The sequence below is a fragment of the Melospiza georgiana genome, chromosome 14, assembly GCF_028018845.1.
Source record: "Melospiza georgiana isolate bMelGeo1 chromosome 14, bMelGeo1.pri, whole genome shotgun sequence".
Classification (NCBI taxonomy): Eukaryota; Metazoa; Chordata; class Aves; order Passeriformes; family Passerellidae; genus Melospiza; species Melospiza georgiana.
The window spans coordinates 13,410,643-13,433,047 of NC_080443.1; the positions used below are offsets into that span (position 1 = coordinate 13,410,643).

Below are 22,405 nucleotides of genomic sequence, written 5' to 3' on the forward strand. Positions count from 1 at the left end.
CCGTGCCAGTGCTGTTACCCCCACACCCTGCGCATTCCAGCGTCTCGGTGCCCCGGAGCGCAGCACCCTGCCGGGCACGGGGGGTGTAGGTGGCCGCCCGGACCGGGCTGGGAGCGGGGGTGGGGGGGCAGGTCCGTGACCTGGGTAAGCACGGCACGGCACGGCACGGCTCCGCGGTGAGCACGGCCCGGGGGCAGAGCACGGCCCCGGGGTGCGCACTGCCCGCGAGTGAGCACGGCACGGCACCGCCCCCGGTGAGCACGGCCCGAGGGCGGGCACAGCCTCGGGGTGAGCACGGCCCCGGGGTGAGCACGGCCCCCGGTGAGCACGGCACAGCACGGCACGGCACCGCCCCCTTTGAGCACGGCCCGAGGGCGATCACAGCCCCGGGGTGAGCACGGCATGGCCCGGCCCCCGCTGAGCACGGCCCCGGGCTGAGCACGGCCCCGGGCTGAGCACGGCACGGCACCGCCCCCGGTGAGCACGGCCCCGGTGCCGGCGGCCCCGCTGCACCGTGCGCAGCGCCAGCACCGCCCCGCGTCCTGCCACATAAATAGCGGGCGGCCGGCGCTGCTCTGCACCGCTGCTACCTTCGCCGGACCGAGCCGAACCGAGCTAGACTGAGCTAAACCGAGCCGAGCCATGGACCCCCAGGACTGCACGTGTGCCGCCGGTAAGTGCCCCGTCGTGTCCCGGCCGCCTCCCGCCTGGCTCCCGGCCGCCCGGCTCCCGGCTGAGCCCGCTCTCCTTCCCTCGCTCTCCAGGTGACTCCTGCTCCTGCGCAGGGTCCTGCAAGTGCAAGAACTGCCGCTGCCGGAGCTGCCGCAAGAGTGAGTGCGGGGCTCAGGGAGGGGGGACCCGGCCTTGGTTTTGGGACATCCGTTGGCACTTCTCTGCTCCATTGGGAAACTTCTTGTACTGTGGGACTCCCTGGGCACCTCACTGCTCCATAGGGGAACCCCTCCCTGCCCTGTGGGATCCACGGACACCTTCCTGTTCCACAAGGGAGCTCTTTGTTGCTCTGTCGGACCCAATGGGGACTTACCAGCTCTTACCCTGTAGACTACCCCTCTTGCCGTGTTAAACTCTCTATGGAGAACCCATCACTCCCTCTCTTGCCCTGTACGACCCTTATGGGATCCTTCCCTCTTCCCCTGGCCCATTGCAATGCACATGCACCCTCCCTTCTGGGGGGCTGCCTCCACCCTGTAAGACCCTCATGGAGACCTCCAGCCCATTGGGATCCTCATGGGGAACTCCAACCCATTGGGATCATTAGCCCTGCTCATGCAGAGGTGGTGTTCCCCACTCTCCATCGGGTGCCCCTGCCTCACAGAACCCCAGTCCCTTCTGCCTACCTCCTAACTCTTGTGTCCCCCCCAGGTTGCTGCTCCTGCTGCCCCGCGAGCTGCAGCAACTGCGCCAAGGGCTGCGTGTGCAAGGAGCCGACGAGCAGCAAGTGCAGCTGCTGCCACTGAGCCGCTCGCTCTGCCTGTAAATAGTCGGCACGCTTCAGGGACGGGGGGTGGGGGGCACACAAAAGCCTATTTTTTTGGTTTTGTTTTTCTTCTTTTGTATTTTCTGTACCAGTGGTGAAACTGGATGGAAATAAAGGAGTTTTTCTGGAGGTATGAGTGCTGCTGTGGGGATGGGTTGGAGGCTGAGCATTTTTGCTGCTTAGGACACCTGTGTGGGAATTGTTGAATTGTCGCTGTGGGGTGGGAGAAGGCTGCTCACAAATATCCCATGTCCTTCCCTAAGAGGGCTCTGCACCTTCCTTGAGGGGGAAAAGGAGCTTCACAGGGCACAGGATGGACCTCATCCTACATGTGGAGTAGGTGTGGACATCTTTAAGGTGCTGGTCTCCCAGGGAGGATGGGTGATGGGTGACACACCCAGAGGTGTGGGCAAACAAAGGAACGAGGGGCTCTAGTCCCCTCCAGCCTTTCCTTGGCCTCGTGGTAGGTGCCTCTGCACCATGTTAGGGGCTTCCTTTGAGTGAAAGATCATGTGGGAGCAAGCGAGGTGGGTGGGAGGGTGATGTCTGTTGACAAGATGCCTGCCCTGAGCTGCTGCTGGAGAGCACTTGGACAAATTCTAGTAGGGACAAACCTCCCTTCCTCAAGAGCTCATGCTTTGCAAACCCCAACCCATTTCAGAGAAGACCCATCCCCAAAGGGACACTTTCCCTGCAGCCTCCCCATGCCAAATACCTGCAGCTACAGTGCCTGGCTCCTGCTGTGGGGAAAACCTCCAAGCACTTTTTTCCAGCTCGTTTTTGGGAAGCACCTTGCTTAAAGCTGCAAAGACCTCCAGGTGCAGGAGGGCATGTAACCATAGCCACAAATGCAGGGCTTGGCTGTCTGGATTTGGGGTGGCTGCTGGGATGGGGGAGGGAGGGAGGGCTGTGGGAAGATGCATGGGATGTGTTTTGCTTCCGAAAGTCTCTGCCAAGTGGAAGAGTCACTTTTTATGCACCTGCCTGCCCATACACGTCTGCTGGGTGTGCCCCACCACAGATGTAAGTTCCCAGCCATGCTGCCCTCACCCCTTTTGTGCCTCTTTGGGCAATGGGACAGCTCTGCCTGGCAGGAAAATCTCCTGCAAACCTTGCTGACAAGGCACCAGGGACAAGATAAATTTAAAACCCAGCAAACCTGGTCACTCGGGTAGCCATGCAGTCCTTTCTGTTAGGCTGGGTGGCACAAGGTGGGCTGTGTGCACAGTGGGAGCATGGCAAAACCAGTTCCCTGGGATGTTTCAGGCATTGAGGATGATCCAGGCTCACCCTTTCCTCAAAGTCTGCCTGGCTTCAGCACATGGCTCTCCAGAGGGTGCCCAGACTGCTCAGCATCCAGCTTTGCCAGTGAGAAAAGCAACACCTAGCTCAGCACTCAGACAAAAGCAACATTTGTCTTTTAAATGTGCTGCCTTATTGCATCAGTGTGTCTTTGCCTAAGCAGCCTCCCAGCGCTGCTTGTTGCAACAGAGGTGTAGAGCTGGAAATGGGTTTTAAGGGTCTGCCCTGCCCTAAATACATCTGAAAACAATCCCATGGGAAGATGCTTTGCTGGGAAAGAAGGCTGGCATGGCTCTGCCGCTGGAGCCATATGAAACAGGGCTGCGACCCCAGCCACGGCAGCGGAGGGGCTGCAGACAGAGTCCCTGGGGCCAGAACCCGCATCCTGCAGCACAAACAACGCCGGGCTCGGATGGGGCTTCCCCTGGCAGGAAGCGCCCCAGGCATCAACCGCTCCCAGCAGCGTGCCAGGGTGGGACGTGGGCACACACTCCTGCACCCTGCTGCTGCCAGCCACACACAGCGCCCTGCCGGCTCCTGCTTCTGCCTGTGCCCGTCTGGCAGAGACCCTGGTGCCCTTTCCTGTCTCCCAGGAGGGATCCGGGGCAAGGAAAGCCACAGGAGCAGCGGAATGAGCTGGTCAGGGATGTATCCAGTGTCTGCCCTTGCCTGTAGCTGCTCTCAGGGAGTTGTGCAGGGGCTTTCTGGTCCCCTCAAGAGCATTTTCTATTTTAAAGAAAAGGTACTTTTTGATGAAGCAGGAAGTGCTCTCTGCCTGTGGTCAGCTCTGTATAGTGGGAGGGTGAGGGGAGCCTTTGCTTGATCCAAGAAGACGCTGATGTGCATTATCCAGCCCAGCCAAGAAAAGCCCAGCTCAGTTTGCCGAGGTGGTTTGAGGTGACCACGATCCCTCCATGGCATTCAGGGGGTCCTGGGTGCACTCCCAGACCAGCAGCCCTGCAGCTGCCATGGGGCTGCATTCGGTTCTGCTTTTTGTGGCTGTGTGTGAATCCCAGGGGGATGGTGGATGTCCGTGACCCTGCGTGGCGCTGACACACACCATGTGCGGGAGGGACACGTGCCCGTGCAGAAAGGATGTGCGCCCTGTGCAGAGGAGGGATGCGCTGTATGCAGAGGAGACGGCAGGAACCGTGTGACAGGAACCTCTGTGCCGAGGGGACAGGCGCTGAGTGCCGAGGGGACAGGCGCTGAGTGCAGAGGGGACATCGCTCTGTGCCGAGGGGACAGGCGCTGAGTGCAGAAGGGACAGCGTCCTGTGCAGAGGGGACAGGCGCTGAGTGCAGAAGGGACAGCGTCCTGTGCAGAGGGGACAGGCGCTGTGTGCAGAAGGGACGTGCACCCAGAGCAGAGCAAACACACCTGGTGCAGAGGTGACAGGCACGTGTGCACAGGGGAAATCGCACCCTGCCCTCAGGGGACGTGCACCCGGGGCAGAGAGAAAATGTACCCAGTGCCGGGGGGAAATAGAGTCACAGAATTGTTGGAAAGGTTGGAAAATCCCTCTAAGGTCATGAGTTCAGCTGTACCCCAGCGCTGCCAAGCCCGCCCCTAAACCGAGTGACACATGTACATGTTTCCTAAATCGCTCCAGGGCTGGTGACTCCCCTGCTTTCCTGGGCAGCCTGTTCCAGTGCTTGACAACACTTTCAGGGATGTATTTTGACTAACATCCACTCTAAAACCCCTGGCACAGAGATGGGATGCTGTGCTCGTGGCATGGGCACCCAGGACGGAGGGTAGAGGGGACAGCACCCTGCGCATCCTGGGCAAGGGAACAGGAGCCCTGTGCGCTCAGTGTAGAGGGACGGGCACCCGCAGAGGGGACAGCGCCCCTTGTCCCCCGTGCAGAGGACGCGGGTCCCGCCGCAGGAGCGGCTCTGCCGGGCGGCTCCGCTCCCGGTGCCGCCGAGCCCTTGCACGGGGATCTGCTGCCACCTGCCTGCCCGCACCGCCGCCGCCCGCCCGGCCCCGCTCCCTGCCTGTCCCTGCCTGTCCCCGCCGCCCTCGGTCCCTGCCTGTCCCTGCCTGTCCCCGCCGCCCTCGGTCCCTGCCTGGCTCTGCCCCTTCCCGGTCCCGGCCCCTCAGGACGGCTGTTCCCCCATCCCGGCCCGGAGGGCACCAGCGCCGGTCCCCGGGCGCACCAGGACTCTCCCCGCTCTGGAAAGATGCCCCGGCAGCCTGGAAGGGCTCAGCGAGAGCTGGGGTAGCACGGCCGCCTTACCAGGGCACCCATCCCATCAGGGCACCCATCACACCCGGACAAACGTCCCACCAAGGCATCTTTGCTACCAGGGCATCCTGCCGGGGACAAGTGCTCCCCTCAAACTGAAGCGACAGGCAGGAGTGTACCCTGACCCCATGCACACTCTTGCCGATTAGGAGGAGCGGCTACAGTCGATGTCAGCGCTGCCTCTGGTCTGGGAACTGCTTTTAACAAGGGGAAATTTGGAAATAGAGACGGTATTAATGGGAAAATCTGTTCAGCTTTGAAGGTTTGATGGGTGATGTTTCAGAACAGTAGCAAGGTCCAGGCATCATCTCTTACACAAGCAGGCTGTCACCTTGTGGGTCCATGAAATTCCCCGTTCCCAGATTTTGCCCAATAAATCCTTTGTCACTGGCAATATCGGTTTTAGGGCCATCGTGTGTGTGCCCAAACGGGACCAAGCACAGAGAATCCCTATAGACCCCCAGGACACCATTGTACAGGTGATGGTGTGAGTACCTGCTGGCTGTGAGTTTGTTGTGTATTTGGCCATAGGAGGCAAAACGGGCATGAATTCGTTATCCTCATTTTACCTCCCACTGAATCAGCTCACAGACGAGGTTTGCCAGCAAGAGTCAGCGCTTACTAAGAAGGGAGAGCGGAAATAGAGAGGAACAACTCCATGCACGTTATTTCCGTCTGTAGATCTCTTATTTCGCTCATTTCGGCGGGAGCAGGCGGGAGGCAGCCTCGAACCCGCGGCCTCCGCAGGCAGGCAGCCACCCCCCCCCCCCCCATTCGCTCCGCGTCCCCCTCCGAGCGCCTCAATAAAGTTGTTCTCGCGAGGGGGCGGGACTTGGCACGCTGCGGAGCGCGGCGGCTGGGCCAATAGAAGCGCGGGAAGCCGGGAAGCGCAGGCGCTCGGCCAATGGGAGCGCGGGAAAGGGCGAGCGGACAGCCAATGGGGGCGCGCGGCGCGGGCACGGCGGGCGCGGCGGGCGGCGCGGAGCGCAGGTGAGGTGAGGGCGCTGTGCGGGCGGGTCGGGGTTCGGCGTCCCGCGTCCCTCGGCCTCTTTCCCCGCTTCTCCCCCGCCTCCGGTGCTTGCTGCCTGCTTCCCCCCGCATCCGGAGCTCCCGGCAGCTGTCCCCCGCCCATGGCTTCCTCTGTGGCCCGTGCAGGCCGCTGCGGCGGGAGGCTGGCCGGGAGCGCTCCGGGCCGCCTCGTGGGCCCTGCCCGGGCTGCCCGAAGCTGCCGCTGTCAATAACCCGCGCTGAGGCGGCGGGGCCGGTGAGGGGGCGCCAGGAGGGGCCGCTCCGCTCTGCCCAGCGGGTTTGTGTGCTGGCGGCAGCGGCGAGCCCGGCTCTACAAGGCGAGTTTGGTGTTTAAGCGAAGTGCAGTGTTGGTGCTTCAGGAAGCAGCAGCTGCTTGTCTGGGAAGGTTTCCGGAGAACGGGTTTGTGTATGTGTGTGTGCTTCGGTGTCTGTGTCGAGTTCTGTGCGTGGGGGTTGTTCTTCCCCACCGTGGGTTTGCTGGTTGGTTCCTTGGAATTCATAGAATGTTAGGGGGTTGGAAGGGACTTCAGAGCTTATCTAGTTTCACCCCTGCTGCCGTGGGCAGGGATGCCTTCTGCTAGACCAGGTTGCTCAAGGCATTATCCAGCCTGGCATGATGAACAGTGGCAGGGATGGGACAGTCGCAGCCTCCCAGGGCAGCGTGTGCCAGAGCCTCACCACCGTCACAGTAAAGGATGTCTTCCTAAATTTCGCCTCTTTCAGTGTTTATCTATTATTCCTTGTCCTATCACTACCTGATACTGTCCTACCACGGTTCCTGACAAAGAGTCCCTCTCTGGTTTTGCTGTAGGACCCCTTCAGATACTGGAAGAATTTATGAACAGTGAGTGGAAGAGCTGGAATTAAAGTGTGGGTGCAAAGAAGGGCTGCTTCTCTTCTCCTGCAATTTCGTCATGCTGGTCTGGGGACATCAGTAATGGCATGGAGAGCTAAGGTGATAGTGAGACAGGAACACCAGTTCTTATTTGCTTTAGTGCTATTTCACTTATGTTGTGTCTTCAAAAAGTTTTCCTACTCCTTGGGAAAACTTACAAATAGAAAAAGCTTAAAACTGCTTGGAAGAATGTACGTGATTCTGTCATCTAAATCCATAAAGTTTCTGTGGTGCACCTATGACAGGAAGTTCAGTGAGGGGAGAGGATATGAGTTTTCATGTAAGGAACTCAAAATACTGAACCAAACGCTCTATCTAATGAGGGTCAGTTTGCCATCCTGTGAAGTTATTTCCCTGCTGAATTGAGTGCTTAAAGTAAAGGCTAAGTGTTTGGAAAAGAGGGAACATGGTAATATGGCAAAACTGCCAGCTGAGTCAGTTATTCAGAGCAATGGGGACTTGAGACCATTAGGAGGAATTTATGGCAGATAAAAGAAAATGTTGACAAATGTGTGCTAGTGTTTTTTGGTAGAAATCACTTCAAATGCCTCAGGTCCACTTTAAATAATGAACAATGTAGAGAAGTGTTGTGTGCTCTTCCTTGTCCTTTCTTACAGTGCAGGTAACCCAATGTTACTGCCTTTACAACTTTGAAAAAAAACTATTTTTGTTCACCACACCTACTGTAAGGGCTCTCTGGGAGCATAAGAAGATTGGACTTTTGCATGTCTACCTACAAATGAGATGAAGAAAATATGCAGGACTGGAAGCCTTTCTACAGGAGGCAGAGGAGCATTAATGGATGCGTGCTAGAAGAAACAACAGCATTGTTTCAAAGGTTTTTGTGTGATCTATTCAGGATTTTCCTGCATCTGCCTTTTGTTGCAGGGGAACAGGCTGTTGTACCAGCTGGGGTACCAAATTTAGCCTGAAGCTTTTAGGTGTTTTTAAGGTGGCCTGTTGTGATTTTATCTGGGTTTAGTGTAGTTAGGGTGTGAAGCTTTCCCTGTTAGGTTTGATAAACATTATTGTGTTTTAGGGACAAGGGGATGGTGTGCTGAAAATGTGCAAGAGATATTTGGGTTGTGCAGTTGTCCACCTGCTCTTTGATGATCATCTCTGTGTTTCTCAATCACTTCCCCTGTCTGTAACACAGAGATTGCATTGCTGCCTTGTTCTCTGAAATGTCTGGATGTCTGCTTGTGCCATGTGGGAGCTGGGTATTATTGCTGCTGCTCTGACAGAATTCCCCAGGCCTGCAAAATGGACCTTTTACTTATTCATGTTTAGCTTAGCAGACAGAAGCTCTCTCTAGCAGCCCAGGCTTGGAGCCTGTCAAAAAAGCACTTTTTACTCAGATCTTGGCTGTAGGAAGTAGAGCATTGCTGACTTGCTCTTACTGCTTGTGCTCTTGTGTTTTCTTCCCACAAGAAGCTGATCCTGACTCATCAGACTGGGTCTCTTGAGCACTTTGAGGTGGGAGCCTCTTTGAGAAGCCAACACTGGATTTCTTCCTTTTTCTTCCCTGTTTTGAAGAATCTTTCTGTAACTTGTGGAATCCTTGCTTCATCAGCTACTCTGAATGTAGTGGGTGAGGCTTTCCTTCTCCTGTGACGTCTTCTTCCTTTCTTTTTCCCAGAGCACTGGAAAAACTTAATTTGTTACTGTTTCTCAAAGTTAATTGGTTAGTTGACACAAACCCAATGTGTGAAGTACAGCAGGTACTTGCACATGCATTGGAGTATTTCAGCTTTGTGTATTTCTGAATCAAGTACAGTAAAATGTTCATCATGGCTGTATTTGGGGTAGAATAGCTACAGTTTTCTTCCTAAGATAGCATTTCATTGCTCTTGAGGAGTTTTTAGTGGTTTTCAAGTAAGAAATAATCGACTATAATCAGTCTGAATAGACTTAAGAAACCTGTCATCTTCTCTGTTTTCTTTGTGGCTCAAACTTAGTCAGTTTGTACAATATATAGTGCTTATGTGTGGTTTTAAATGTTAGGGAAATTAAACTGGGGTTTAATGGAATTGTGGTCTAATGCAACAACTTCTATTGATAAGTCATCAAAGTTGTTTTACAGAAGAGCTTTTTCAGTCCTGGCTTTTAGCCCAAGGTCAGTCTGGTCTCACTGAAGTTAATATAATTTCTGAAGTATTTTTTTTCTCTTAGGTGTTGGTTGTTGCTCCTTCCCCAGCCAGACATGAAAATCTGCCATCACTGGTTGCTGTGGAAGCAGTTTCCATCTTGCACAGCAGCATGAAGAGTCAGACTGCAGGCTTTTGAATGCAGTCAGTTCTGCCAGGGTGGAGACAAAGTTGTTTGTGCTGTTAGGAATATATGAATATTCAGTCTAAATGTTTGAATTCTGTCACTTAGAAAAAGCTGTTTAGTGTTGACACTCTGAGTTTTGAGGTGTTGCTTCCAGTGCTTGGTTATAATCACAGGTACTTTAACTTGCTCCAAAATAATCAGTTTATTCCCTATTTGCTGAATTGGGTTCAGTCTCACAGAGTTATTGCAGTTGTCCTACACAGGCAAACCTATTTGACAGACCTTACATGGTATAACAGGGTGTGTGCAGGTAAAAAGTGCAGGTTTGGGTGCAGTTCTGTAGCACTGATTTTTTTGTGCTTTTGGTTTCAGCAGTCTGAGAAGTTGGTGCTTCTTACACTCCAGCTTTTTATCTTGGTAATGAAAAGAGGAAGTGAACCAGATGGGATCAAATCCAGCAGATGTCTGTGTTGTTCTCACAGTCACTGCTCCTGGAGGATCTCAGCAGTCTCTGAGTGTGCAGGAGTGTGGCTGTTCTGGTCAGTGTCTGCCAACAGAGGCTGTTCCTGGCAGGGCTGCATCTGAGTTATTGCAAGTAAACACTGGGAAGATGTTCTGTACTGCATTGCAGGGCATGAAACTGCTGATTCCACCCTGCTCCTCCCTGTTCACTCCATCTCGGTGCCACACTGATCTGTTCTCTGCTATCTCACCTGATTAACAACTCATTGCAAACACAATCATTCCCTCCCCCTGCTTTCCTCAAGTGTGTGGGGAGTGCTTGTGAAATTCTCCATTCCTGGATGCTGCTGTTAGGGTTTGTCCTGGCACCCAGGCAGGAGGATTTCTCTCTCAAACTGCATATGTCTGAATGAATCATCATGCAGTGCTTTTAAATCATTTGTCCAGACAGAGGAAAGTGCTGCTATTGCTGCTGGTAGTAGTATTTGGGAATGGTGGTGAAACCCAGACCCTGAGGAATGTTCAAATTCTACTGTAAAATTGCTTTGGTGTGATTGAGGAGTACAAAGAAATACTTGAATTGCAGACTATTGTTGATTTGTAAAAATCCTAGGGAGCTTTCTTGAACCAGACAGTCTTCACTGATTTTACTTTTGAGTAAATGATAAACAGTGGGAGTTAATGCTTGACACCTGGTTTCTCTTATTTCATCCCAGGCCCTCTGGGTTTGGGTGCAAAAGCTATGAGAGAGGGACTGTACAGAGATTTCCATCTCTGTGGCACTGTTCAGCACCACAGATTTCTGTGATCTTCTGTGGCTTTACAGAGGTGCCTGATGTTCATTGCTTTGTAGCTGGTTTAGCTGCAAACCATGATTTGGTGTGTGAAACTGAGGTTTTGGGTTTCATATTTTGTTAATGTGGACACCATTGCAGCTACATGTCTTTTTCCATAGTGGCCCAAGCATGAATGCTTTTGTCCTTTCTGTAAAAATAACAGGCTTCATTCTGAATTTGGAACTGCATGATGCATTTAATGCATCTTCTGTTACAGCCCTTGCCTTGTGCTTTAACTTCTTTAATTATTCTGTCACTGAGTCAATGCAAAAAATTCTCACACTGGTAAAACTTCCTGCAGGCATTGAATTTAGACTCAGCTCTTCTAAACTGAAAGAACATGAACTTATTTCCTTTGGCTGGGGGTTAATGACATATGGAGCAACACATTTTAACAGCCAGCTAGTTATGGCTGTCTGTGTGCATTTGTAGCTTGACTGTTTTGCTGCTAATTTAACTTCATGTTTATGTGTGTTTTCAGCCCACATATATTCCTATGCTTGCACATGTGTGCATCTTTCTTCATAACATATGAGTATAGAATTATAGAATGGGAAGGGACCCATAAGGATCACAGAGTCCAGTGCTCCAAGCAATCTGTCCATGTGTGTATGTGTGACAGTGTTCACAGAGGTCTGAGGATGAGGGAAGAGATGAGGATCTGACTCCATGTTTCAGAAGGCTGGATTTATTATTTTATGATATATATTATATTAAAACTATACTAAAAAAATAGAAGAAAGGACTTCATCAGAAGGCTAGCAAAGAATAGAATAATAAGGAATGAATAACAAGGGCTCGTGTCTTGGGAGCCAGCTGACTGTGACTGGCCATTAATTAGAAACAACCACATGAGACCAATCACAGATCCCCCTGTTGCATTCCACAGCAGCAGATAATCATTGTTTACATTTTGTTCCTGAGGCTTCTCAGGAGGAAAAAATCCTAAGGAAAGGATTTTTCATAAAACATGTCTGTGACATGTATGCAAGTAGTTTATAGCTAAATTGACACCAAATTCTTCACAGGGACTTCTCTGCTTTCACCCTCCTTTGTTTTAAGGGAAAATATGGACTGTGATATGACATCTGCATCCCACTTCTGACAGGTCCATAGCCTGTAGTCTTACAAGGGAAAGCTCTCTGAGACCGCTTGAAAAGATTTCCTTGATGTTTAATGCCTGGGGAGGTTAGATGGTATATCCTGGTGGAGAAGACAGACCTGCTCTTGCTGATCTGCGTGTGACCCCACAGGCACAGAAACCGTTTATAGCTGAGCAAGAATTCCCTTTTCCCCTGAAGGTTTCTGTGTGCCTCGAGCAAAACCTGCAGCCGAGATGGACACGGACGGCTTTGGGGAGCTGCTGCAGCAGGCAGAGCAGCTGGCAGCCGAGACTGAGGGCATCTCAGAGCTGCCTCACGTGGAGCGGAACCTGCAGGAGATCCAGCAGGCCGGGGAGCGGCTGCGCTCGCGCACCCTCACCCGCACCTCGCAGGAGACCGCCGACGTCAAGGCGTGAGTACGGGGCCTGGTGTCCAGTGTGGGGGGAGTCCTGCTGGGAGAAAATAAATACAGTATAGGAAGTAATCTTATCCCTAAGGAGCTGCAGCTGGGCCAGTTAGCAAAGATTTAGGAACAGGCCTGACCCTGACCCGCACCTCGCAGGACACCGCTGATGCTAAGGCGTGAGTATGGAGCACTGGGGACTCTTACGGGTCTGTTGGTGTTCACTGTGGGGAGAGTCCTGCTGGGAGAAAGTAAATACAGTATAGGAAGTAATCTTACCCCTAAGGAGCTGCAGCTGGGCCAGTTAGCAAAGATTTAGGAACAGGCCTGACCCTGACCTGCACCTCCCAGGAGACCGCCGATGCCAAGGCGTGAGTATGGAGTGCTGGGGACTCTTATGGGCCTGGTGTTCAATGTAGGGGGGAGTCCTGCTGGGGGAAATAGAATATAAGAAAATAAAGATAGTGCAGAAAGTAATATTACCCCTAAAGAGTTACAGCTGGGCCAGTTATCAAAGATTAGGAGCAGGCCTGACTTTAACAGGCCCCAGCTGGATCCAATGAGAAGAAGAGTGCTATAAAAGAGTGGGGTGGCTGGGTGAGAAGGGAGCTGGAGTCAGTGGCTGCTTTGTAAAGAAGAAAGAGTCAGTGCTTGGAGGAGCAGCCCACAAGAAAACACCAGGAAGGTATGAAACTTTTGTGATAAGGAGACAACAGCATGGAACCCCTAATAATAAGAGAACAACAGAATGACTGCAAAACCTGCTTCCAAAAAACAACAGGATAGTTGAAGGGTTTATCTGACGAGTTACTGTTGCTGATTTTGGATGCTAAAGCTAAAAAGTGCAGTACCTTGTTCTGGCTGTTGCTGTAGATGTTTACCAGCACGGTGTACATTTTTTTTCTGTTTGGAAGGGCTTGGCAGCTCTGCAGCACTGCAGTGGAACAGCAGAAGGACTCCAGCAGGCTGAGGTGTTTACATAGACACATAGGGCTGTTCAGAGTTTGGTTCTGTGCAGTTTTTGTGACACGTCTGGGAGCACTGTCTGTACGTGGCAAGCTGACCTAAATATTGGCAATGAGTCTGGCTTTAGAGTTCTGTCTGTTCAATGCTAATTTCATATCTGTACAATTTCTTCCTTACAGATCAGTTCTTCTTGGATCTAGAGGGCTTGATATATCCCACATTTCTCAGAGGCTTGAGAGTCTAAGTGCAGCCACTACATTTGAACCTCTTGAACCTGTGAAGGACACTGACATCCAGGTAGGGAAATTTCTGACATGTGAATTACACTGCCCTTGCCACTGCTGTTCCTGTTTTGTGGTGCAGAGCTGTTCTAAGGCTTCTGTGGAGATCATCTTGCTCTCTGTTTAATTCACTGGCTAGAGAAAATGTAGAGGGGAGATGCTGCTTTGAATGCTGAAAGATGTTTGAGTTAGCCATGAGAAGCAGCATTAAGTACCAAGATAACAGAAGTATTTTAAGTTCCAAATTCTTGCTGATCTCAAGAAGAACTAGGTACATACTCCCTTTGGGGACCTGTCTCTCTTGGCCTTGTGAGCCTAAGTTGTGCAGGGATACCTCTCTCATAGTTTTGAAACCTTTTTTATGTCTGATTGGAAAAACATGTGGAACCACTTTTGAGGCAATTTTGAGGTGTTGGAATAGGGCGCATTTGAGTCCACAATCAGAAGAGGTGAGTACAGCTTTTTTTTCTTTCATTGTGTCACAGATGCCATAACCTTGTCTTGGTGATACACTAAATTTGCTGTGGTTCAGATGCTTTACCAGATGATTTTATCACGTAAAGTTTCCTGTAAATTTTCTCTGGGTGTCTTAGAAATTATTGTGACCCAAATAGTTTTGCTTTCTGATCATTGCCTGCTGTTGTAGAATATCTCAATGATGAAATCTGCAATATTCATTTCTCAGTTAAGAGCTGGTGGTGGAATTGATGTTGTGGGTTGCATTGAAGGTAACAGTCTGAATTACTGGTTAATCATTTTGAAGCTGATATTTTCTCTCCTTTCTGGCAGATGGATCACTTATGAGGGCTAGAAGAGTTGTAAGCTCTTCTTTTTTTTTTTTTTTTGCAGAAGTAGTATGCTAAAATACTTAACTTTGGGAAGGGAAATGAGGCAGGTGAAACGACCTCGTTTTATCTAATGTATGTTTAGTTTGGCATTTGGTGCCATCCATTTTGGGTGCAGGGCCCTTAGTTAAATCTCATGCCAGTGTTAGGAGCCCAGTGGTCTCCTGTCTTCAGGCAGACTTATTTAACCCCAGTTTTCTAAGGCCTCTCTTTCACTAAAGATTAGTTCTCTCTGGAGACTTTATATGTTGCCTGATCACAGAGTGAGAGCTCTAAACCACTGGCATTGTTCACTTTCTGTCTTTTCTTGTTTTATCCCTTTGCCCCAATTTCTGATGTTGTTGTCTTTCTAATTGGTGATGTTAAACTTGGTACATGTCTTTCTTGACCTCATTCTGTCTAGATTTTTTTTTCAACAACTCTTGCCTCTTTTTTGTTTTTCCTTTTTTTTTTTTTTTTTTTTTTTTACTACTGCTGTTAATTCTTTGATTTCTACAGTTTTTCCTTGCTGTTGTAAGAAGAATTTTATTATAGATTGTCAAGCCCATAAGCAGTAGAGTGCTTGACTCTTTGGAGCTGAGATTTGCGGCACATGAGAAAATTGACACGATTGCATAATAATCATATTTTATATTATTGCTGGTACCCAACTAAAATATGAAGCTGATGTTCTTTCCTAATTTTATCATATCTCAAGACCTTATTTGAAATGGTGATTCTGGTATATTCTGGTAGTGATCTTGGTATGTTTTCTTCTCTCTAGTACCGTTTTTAGTTGCACTTGTCAATATTTGAATGTATCCTCCTGTTCAGGAAAAGCTCCAAATTTAACACAAAACCAGTGATTAATTGCAAACCATTGTGTTTAAAAGGCCAAATCAGCCAATGCAATTCAGTGCTTTCTTCAGAAAAATAGCTAAAAAGTACAAATGAGAAACAGGATTAAAATCAATCATTTAAATCAAAGTTCCATGTTTGCTGTGTTGAATCATGATTAACACTAGTGGTTTAATCACTGATCACTTCAGCAACTCATCTCTGAGGCCCAGTATTTGTGTGCTTTGAGTCTTACATTTTGTTTTTGCAGACCATGTGCAGAAAACCTTCATAGTCAATTAGCTAAAAGTGATTTGCAAGGGGAAGGATGGAAAGAGGCTCCACTTCAGATCCTCTTGGAGGCACATGAGCTGAGTGTCAGCTTTAAAAGTTTTGTCCTTGCTTGTTTTTGCAGTTAATAGGTGCAAGGATTTTATGTCTTGCAGAACATCCTCTGCTCAGGATATTTGCAGTCACATCTCAAGATGTCTGGCTGTGGTCTGTACCTGAAAGTTACTTGCTTAGAATATGGACAAGTCTTTGTACCTGTCTGTAGGTTCTAGTATGCAGTCATCAACTCTTTTAGAATAGTTTTTATTAAATTTTTGTTAGTTATGTAAGAGGACCTTTGGGTTAGACACTGCTCCCTAATTACCTCTGTTAATCAAGAAGGTCTTAAAATTATTTGATGCTTTAGACGAAGATGTGCTACAAAAGTTTCTTTTTCTATGTTACTTTTTCTTATACCTCCTGATGGTTGTTGGGGTTTCTTTTCCTTGTTCCTAGATAGTTTAAGTCTTCAGATGTGTTGTGTTTGTTTTGGGACAGATGAAGCCATCCCTGTGCACTGTGTAGATCCTTGCTCCAGAAGCTGTTCCCATTTTATGTGGCAGGCAGTGATATGAGGGAGGGGTCTGTTTTGTTTCTTTACAGGATTTACTGTTCCTCTGCTGTTATTCAGTGTTTACAAAGGTGTACTGGTAACCTTTAATTCTGTGGATTGGGAAGGCCTGTTCTGTTCTGCATCAAGCCCTCAGCCTGTGCCTTCTGGCATTATCATTACTCTTTTTAACCAGCAAAAACTTCTTCACATATTCATAATGAACTTGGTCCACACTTTCTCATTATTGTTGTATGCTTAACTGTCCTTCCTCAGACCTGTCTTTTCCTGATGCTCAACACAGACTCACAACCCTGTGTAATTTGCAGCAAGTTTATTTAGCCTGAAATCCCATCTGAAACTTGTCATTTGTAGATTCTTTAACACTTCAATTATTCTTGTCTGTGTGCTCCTCATATCTGTCCCTTAATCTTCAGTTTGAGCATGTATCAATTCATAAATACTTTACAGCATCATTTGCCAAAGAGATTTTTTGGGGTGAACACCTGAGGCTGGAGGTCTGTGCCCTGTTCCCTCTGAGGAGGTGGTGGGGCTGCATTGGTGCAGCTCTGTGCCCCACTGCACAGGAGAGGGTGGTGCATTTGGGCACTTGTGCCAGAGGCACAGACCTGATGCATAGCCTTTGCTGACTGTTGCAGTTGTGTGAAGGCTACAAATATAATTAAACCTTTATTGCATGAATTTTAGGGTTCTGCTGACTTCTAAATTCTAGCAAAGCTCTTACAGCCTGAAAATACTCTTTAGACTTCCTGCCATGTGTTCCCACATCACTCCTTTGCATCTAGAGATTTCTCTGGCAGTTTGCTTGAGCTTTCCTTGCACTCTTACCTAAAGCATTTATTTATTGTCTCTGTTCCTTCTTCCATTGCAGTCTGTTCTAGCATTCTGTGGGAGGCCAGCACAGAGAGATATGCTAGAATCTAATCTCCCAAATGATGGCAATCAGCACTGCAGAAGGAGAACGCCAGGAAATACCCAATTTCTTTTGGAGAGAGTAAAACAGCAAGAAAAATCAGAGGGGAGCATCCTAGGGCATGAAGTCTTAGGCTGCTGGTGCAAGACATTCAGCTAAGAGAATCTAGGAATTCACCTTAATAGAAGTCTCAGCTTGGGTTAACAAGCAGGAGGGACTTTCTGTACAGAGCCTCTTTAAATGGTGCTCTATAGTGCTGACTAAAAAGTGCACCAAATTGCAGCTCAATTAATTATCTGAATTATTTATCAGTTGTAAAATGTAGATTGCTTGCACATAAAAGGGTTGTGAGTCCAGGAAATGTCTCCCACTAGAGCAGTAGGCCGGGAAGATTATGTAAAAGATTCTAGGCTTGCCATTAAATTATAAGAATTTGTATTTTTCCTCTCTCATTTTGAAGCTTGTTATTCAATTGCATGCAGAACAACAAGCCCTTCTTGCAGTAAATCTGTTTTATAATAGTTCTTATATCAGGAGTTTATAAAGATCAAGATTTTTCTAAATTGTCAAAATGCTCTTTTTTGGCAAAATCTTTTCAAAACTGAATGTATTAGTTAAGTGCTTGTTGATCTCGTATTTAGCATGTATTTATGTGTTTAGGTCTTTTTGTTTGTTTCTTTTTGGATTTTAAAAATCCAAGGTCAGGCTGGATCATGCAAATCTGTACCCCAAAGGTGGATAATGGGAATATAAACACAACATTGCCATTCTGTTCAGAAAAGGTATTTCCTCACTCTTCCAAAGATACAAACTCTGATGTCCTTTTCTAATGAGCACTGTCACAGCAGATCCTCTCTGAGTGCAGTAATGGCAGCCAGAGGAGGAATCATTCCAAAGCTGTGGGGAGGCTGTGCTGGTGTGAGGTGGGACCTGGCCCCTGCACTTGTGCTGTTTGCTTTGTGTTTGGAGGTCAGCGAGAGATTCAGTGCTGCTTTTTCAAACTGATTTTTGGGGTACCAGGTGGGAGTTAGTTGCTAGATCAGGGCCTGATTTATTCCTGCTGAGATCATTTGGCTCTTACAATGTATGTCATGCTTTACTATGGGCTTTTTATTTTGAACCTGTCACTGGGCTCAATACTAGATTTGGACCCCTCTATGCTTGTTCTGAAAAATAAAAGCCCAGAGTCATGGTGGTAATTTGAAAAAATGGTTTTGCTCTCATTTTTCTGGCTGAGTCCAGCTCTGTGCAGATTTGTGAAATGAATGCTAGAAGGAGACAAAGCTCTCCTTGCATGCATTGCTTATCTGCTTAGAAAGTTTGAGGTGAAGGCCTGGCTCCATTACACTGAAGGGAAATTTTGTTGAATTATCTCATTTGTACAAGTTTCACCTTGGCCTTCTGACCTAGGCACAGCTGAAATGAAAGGTTGCATACTAGGTTTGGTCTTGATTTCTGGGTGTGGATATTCAGAGTATTGACTGAGTAGCTCTCTGGAGGCCCAGATACAGAAATAAGAGCTTTTATCTAAATGAGGCCAGAGGGTTAGACTGAAATGTCTCTGAGTGGCACGAGAGACAGGCTGAAGTTAAGTATCTGGGGTATTTTGAAGCTTTTCAAAGTACTGTAAATAGGTTTTGTATCAAAGGTAGCCTGAACTTCTGCTTTATTTTTGATAGAATCTGGGTCCCAAGGATGCTCTCCCCAGCCCTGTATGTTCTGTTTGTGTGTATGTATGTGTATGACTCGTAATTTAAAAATTCTTACTCTGACATCAGGTACTGCAAGGGTGCATTATTCAATAATTGAGCTCTTATTGCTATTTTATGTTAGCATTTGTGATATACTTTGTGGTATCTGCTAGAATAATACCAAAGCCTGTGGTAAGCTACTAGAGTGTAACTAAAATCAGAGTTTATAAATGGAAATGCTGACACAACCTTAAAGGGCCAACCTCAAGTGCTGTTCAGCATCCATTGTTTGCATTAGCTTAGCTTGAAAATGCATTTTTCCTTTTGCAGATTTTGTCCTTTCTCATTTGCCAGACATTGATTTCTCCCCCCGCCCCCAAGTCCTTCAGTTCTAATGGAGCTTGAAATTAAGGTGGCTTCATTTTCCTGTGCTTCCTTGTTCTCCCTAATCAATGATGCCAGCACAGCTGTGTGGGCTTTTAACCATTGCAGAGCCATGGTGGTGAATGCAAGAGGACAACCTTTGACCTTGGCTTTTTTAGGGTTGGTCCTTAGCTGTTGGTTTCTTTGCATTGCTGTAGTCCAAGTGAAAAATACTATTTCTGATCATAGCTGGGAATTCTTCAAAAACTGTACAAATGTTTGGCTCTAAAAATGCCTCTCTTCAAAGGTTCTTGGAAGTAATTTTTTAGTCCTCCCTTCCCTAGTGCATGCTGGTATCAAACCCTGCTGTCTTCTTTGCCTAGGTTGTCTCACTGATTGCATTCAGGATTTTAGCCTTACACATTTAGGTGTGTAAATCAAGAATATAAATATCCTGGTAATTAAATGTGGCCAGAGGCAGTTTGCACACAATTGAAGAAAGCAGTAGTGGGGAATGAATGAGTATTTTGACATGCAGCAAATGGAGCTAAGGGATGTGGACCTTAGAAATTATAAATTACAGAAACTTCCTCAGCTCATCTCTGCTGTGTTTGATGTCTCCTCCAAGCAATATGTAACAATTTTACATAAACTGCAGCCTGCCTGTGCTGTGTCTGCCATGGCTTGGGCAGCTCACAGGCCTGGCCAAGCAGCCAGGGATCAGTGGCCTGGCTGCCACCTCCCTGGGCCCCTCTGGAGGACCAGGCTGGCCAGAGCCTCCCAGGGCCTGTGCTGATTGAGGGATGCCCTTGGAAGTACCAAGCTGAGTGGAGGCTGGGATGTGATTAGGATTTAAGAGTTCAGGTTTCTCTATTTTATAGCCAGCATGGGGTTTTGGGATCTGTTTTGGTTTTAAGTTAAAAGGAATAAAGCCCAACAAAACCAAAACACCCTCTTCTTTTTGGCATTAGGTAGGTGAGTGAATAACACTGTAGGGAAAAAAAGGAGGAGAAAAAAGCCCAAGACATTGGGAAGGGTTTTTTTTGCTTGTCACTTTCTCCCTCATGTTTGTAATTTACATCTAAGCAGCAGTTTTCTCTAGTTTCCATTACTGCTTTAGTGGCATGGTTTAGTGCAGTTTTAAATGACCCTGGCCTTACTAACGTTAAAAACAAATATGCACATCCTCAAAAAACCCAAACCATGGTGCCTTTAATAGAATAGTAGAATACTCAGGTGTTTCATTAGTTGACCAAATTGCAGTCATTCAGTAAATATTCTGATAGTGAATTATTTTAAATTTTGTTTATTTGCTTGCTTGCATGCTAATTGGAGTAGTTATTTGGTGCTCTTCCAGTTCATCATGGTTCTGATTATGGATTCCTAACCTTAAGGGGTTGGGAACAGGGAGAGAAGATAAATGATCTGCCTTTCTCTTTCATTGTGGGTAAATAAGAGGGTAAGAAAGATATTTCAGAACTTTATGCTAATGCAAGGTCATGAGATGGAAAAATTGGGAACTGCTTCTAGTTGCTGTATTTATTGATCTATTTAAATTCTGCTGTGTCCTGGCACATTTCACATTTCCTGTCTGTTTAATCCAGATACGTTGTTTGCATCTCAAATTGGGACAACTGTAAACTTTTAATAAGTGTTTTTGTAACAGATACTTCAAACATCTTTAAACATAGCAGATTTTGAGTCATAATGCTTGACTTCATTCCCCCTCCCCTGTTTTTCTTCTTTTGCCATGTAGCTCTGCCCTTGTTTGAAAATGGTTCCAATTTCTAATTGAATGTTAACTTGTATTCCTGTGAAGGAGCAAATACAGCATATAGAGACAGTTTGGACATCACATATCCAAAATGCAGCCTCTCCTGTGCTGAGGTGTAGACATCTCCCCTTCTCTTGGTGGCAGTGCTGGATCCTTTCATAGCTGGAGCTCAGGAGCAAGCCTGGGTGTGAGGATCTGAGCCAGAATTTCCTCACCACCCTGCCTGTAGCAGGGTTAGTATTGCAAGAAGTACTGTGGGATCATTAATGGCTTCCAGGATCTGTGTTGCATCTGAGCAGGGGATGTCATTTCTGGCAGTGTGGTACCTCTTGGTGTCATGCTGTCCCATTAATTTAGTGCTCACTGAGGGCTTGGATTGGCTGCTGACCTGGGCTGTGTGTGCTCAGCATGTGCAAATGAACTGTTGGAATTGGTGTTTTCATGGTGCAGGAAGAATTTAGTAGAATGGTTTCATCTCTGCATTTATACAGATTGGTGAGAAGAAGCAATGCTGAGATGCACCCTGGCAATTTGCCCCCTCCTCATATCATGTGGTAGAGCACTCACTTGGATTAAAGAAATGGTTTTATTTATTTATTTGAGGCTCAAATGTAGCTTTGAAAAGCATAACTCCTTTTTTGTAACTTTTTAAAAATCATTACAAATGATGCATAGATCTTATAGGAGAGGATTTGGAGTTTTCCAGTACCTTTATTATAGCTCTGAAATGAAAGCTTTGCAGGGCTGTGCTGGAATTTCAAAGTGGAACTGATTATACACAGAAGCAAACCTGGTTCATCTATCTTGCATTTAAGGAAAAAAAAAGTTGTCAAAAATGAACAAGATTATAAAAAATATCTCTAATATACGAACAGCATTTTGTATAGTAGCAGTATATGACCATAATTTGGAGGGGGGAGTAATTATTTTTTACGTATTTATTTTTAAAGCAATCCAGTTTTCTCAGTGGACCTTGGTATGACCTTCTGGTGCCTCTGTGGAAATGGGAAATGGAAGCTCTTGGCTTTGGGAGGCCCTGCTCACAGCCACACAGAGGGGTTGTTGAGGGGACTTCTCACTCATGGCAGGAGCTTTCAGTCCCAGTGTTGCAGTGGGTTAATGGAGTTAAGCCGTAGGTGTGGATATGAAAAATTAACATTTACCTATTTAAATCAGTCTGGCTTTTTAACACTTCAGTTTCTTTCTCCTCTTTTTCAGAAGTTCCCCAAGTGTCGTAGGAAAAAAATTCTGATCTTCAGCAAACTTGTCTGATATGAGATGAGAGGGGCTTGGAGCTGACCTATGAGAGAGATGAAGTTGTTAACTTTCTCCTGAGCTATTGTTTCTGTGGGGTTTTTTACTAGTCTTTATTACATGAGCATTGTCTTGACCATTTTCTCATTAATCCCTCATGGTGCTGTGAGCAAAATGACTCTTCCACAGGGGAAATCTGTATTGTAGGCCAGACTCTCACTGAACTCCTGTGGTCACAAACAGCATAAAACCCTGGACACTGTTTCCAGTGAGGCAGTTCATCAAATTTATTAGAAAAAGCAGCAGCTGCTGCAGCTCTGAACTCCCTCCCCTCCTCTCAGGCTCCCCTCATTTACTCAAGCCTCTTGAAAGTGTTACAGGACTGATGAATTCCAGTGGGGTTTATTACTGACCCATTTGTGTAATTTGGCAGTCTGGGGAAGGCCACAGGTTGTGCATGCCCTCCTCTCCTCTCTCAGAATTAGTCAGTTTGACTCCACATCCAAAATCTTAATCCTAGGCATTATCAGCTTTGGTTTAAAACAGTC

The 22,405-nt window shown here is 47.6% G+C and overlaps 2 protein-coding genes across 4 annotated transcripts in view; both read left to right on the forward strand.

Moving 5' to 3' along the window:
• The first annotated feature begins 535 nt into the window (after nt 1-535).
• Nucleotides 536-1,627, forward strand: LOC131089430 (metallothionein-2). Its single transcript, XM_058034177.1, has 3 exons — nt 536-673; nt 765-830; nt 1,384-1,627. Exons 1-3 carry the CDS (start codon nt 643-645, stop codon nt 1,476-1,478), a joined length of 192 nt encoding a protein of 63 aa, XP_057890160.1. The 5' UTR covers nt 536-642; the 3' UTR covers nt 1,479-1,627.
• Nucleotides 1,628-6,017: 4,390 nt separating this feature from the next.
• Nucleotides 6,018-22,405, forward strand: part of NUP93 (nucleoporin 93) — a 79,109-nt gene continuing 62,721 nt past the window's right edge. Inside the window, exons 1-3 of one of the 3 annotated variants that reach the window (XM_058034056.1) lie at nt 6,018-6,041; nt 11,849-12,062; nt 13,199-13,316. In XM_058034056.1, coding sequence (XP_057890039.1) covers nt 11,884-12,062; nt 13,199-13,316 — 297 coding nt within the window. In that variant the 5' untranslated portion in view covers nt 6,018-6,041; nt 11,849-11,883. Of the gene's footprint in view, nt 6,042-6,137; nt 6,487-11,848; nt 12,063-13,198; nt 13,317-22,405 lie in introns of those variants that run through there. The other 2 variants (XM_058034055.1, XM_058034057.1) reach the window with 2 other exon arrangements.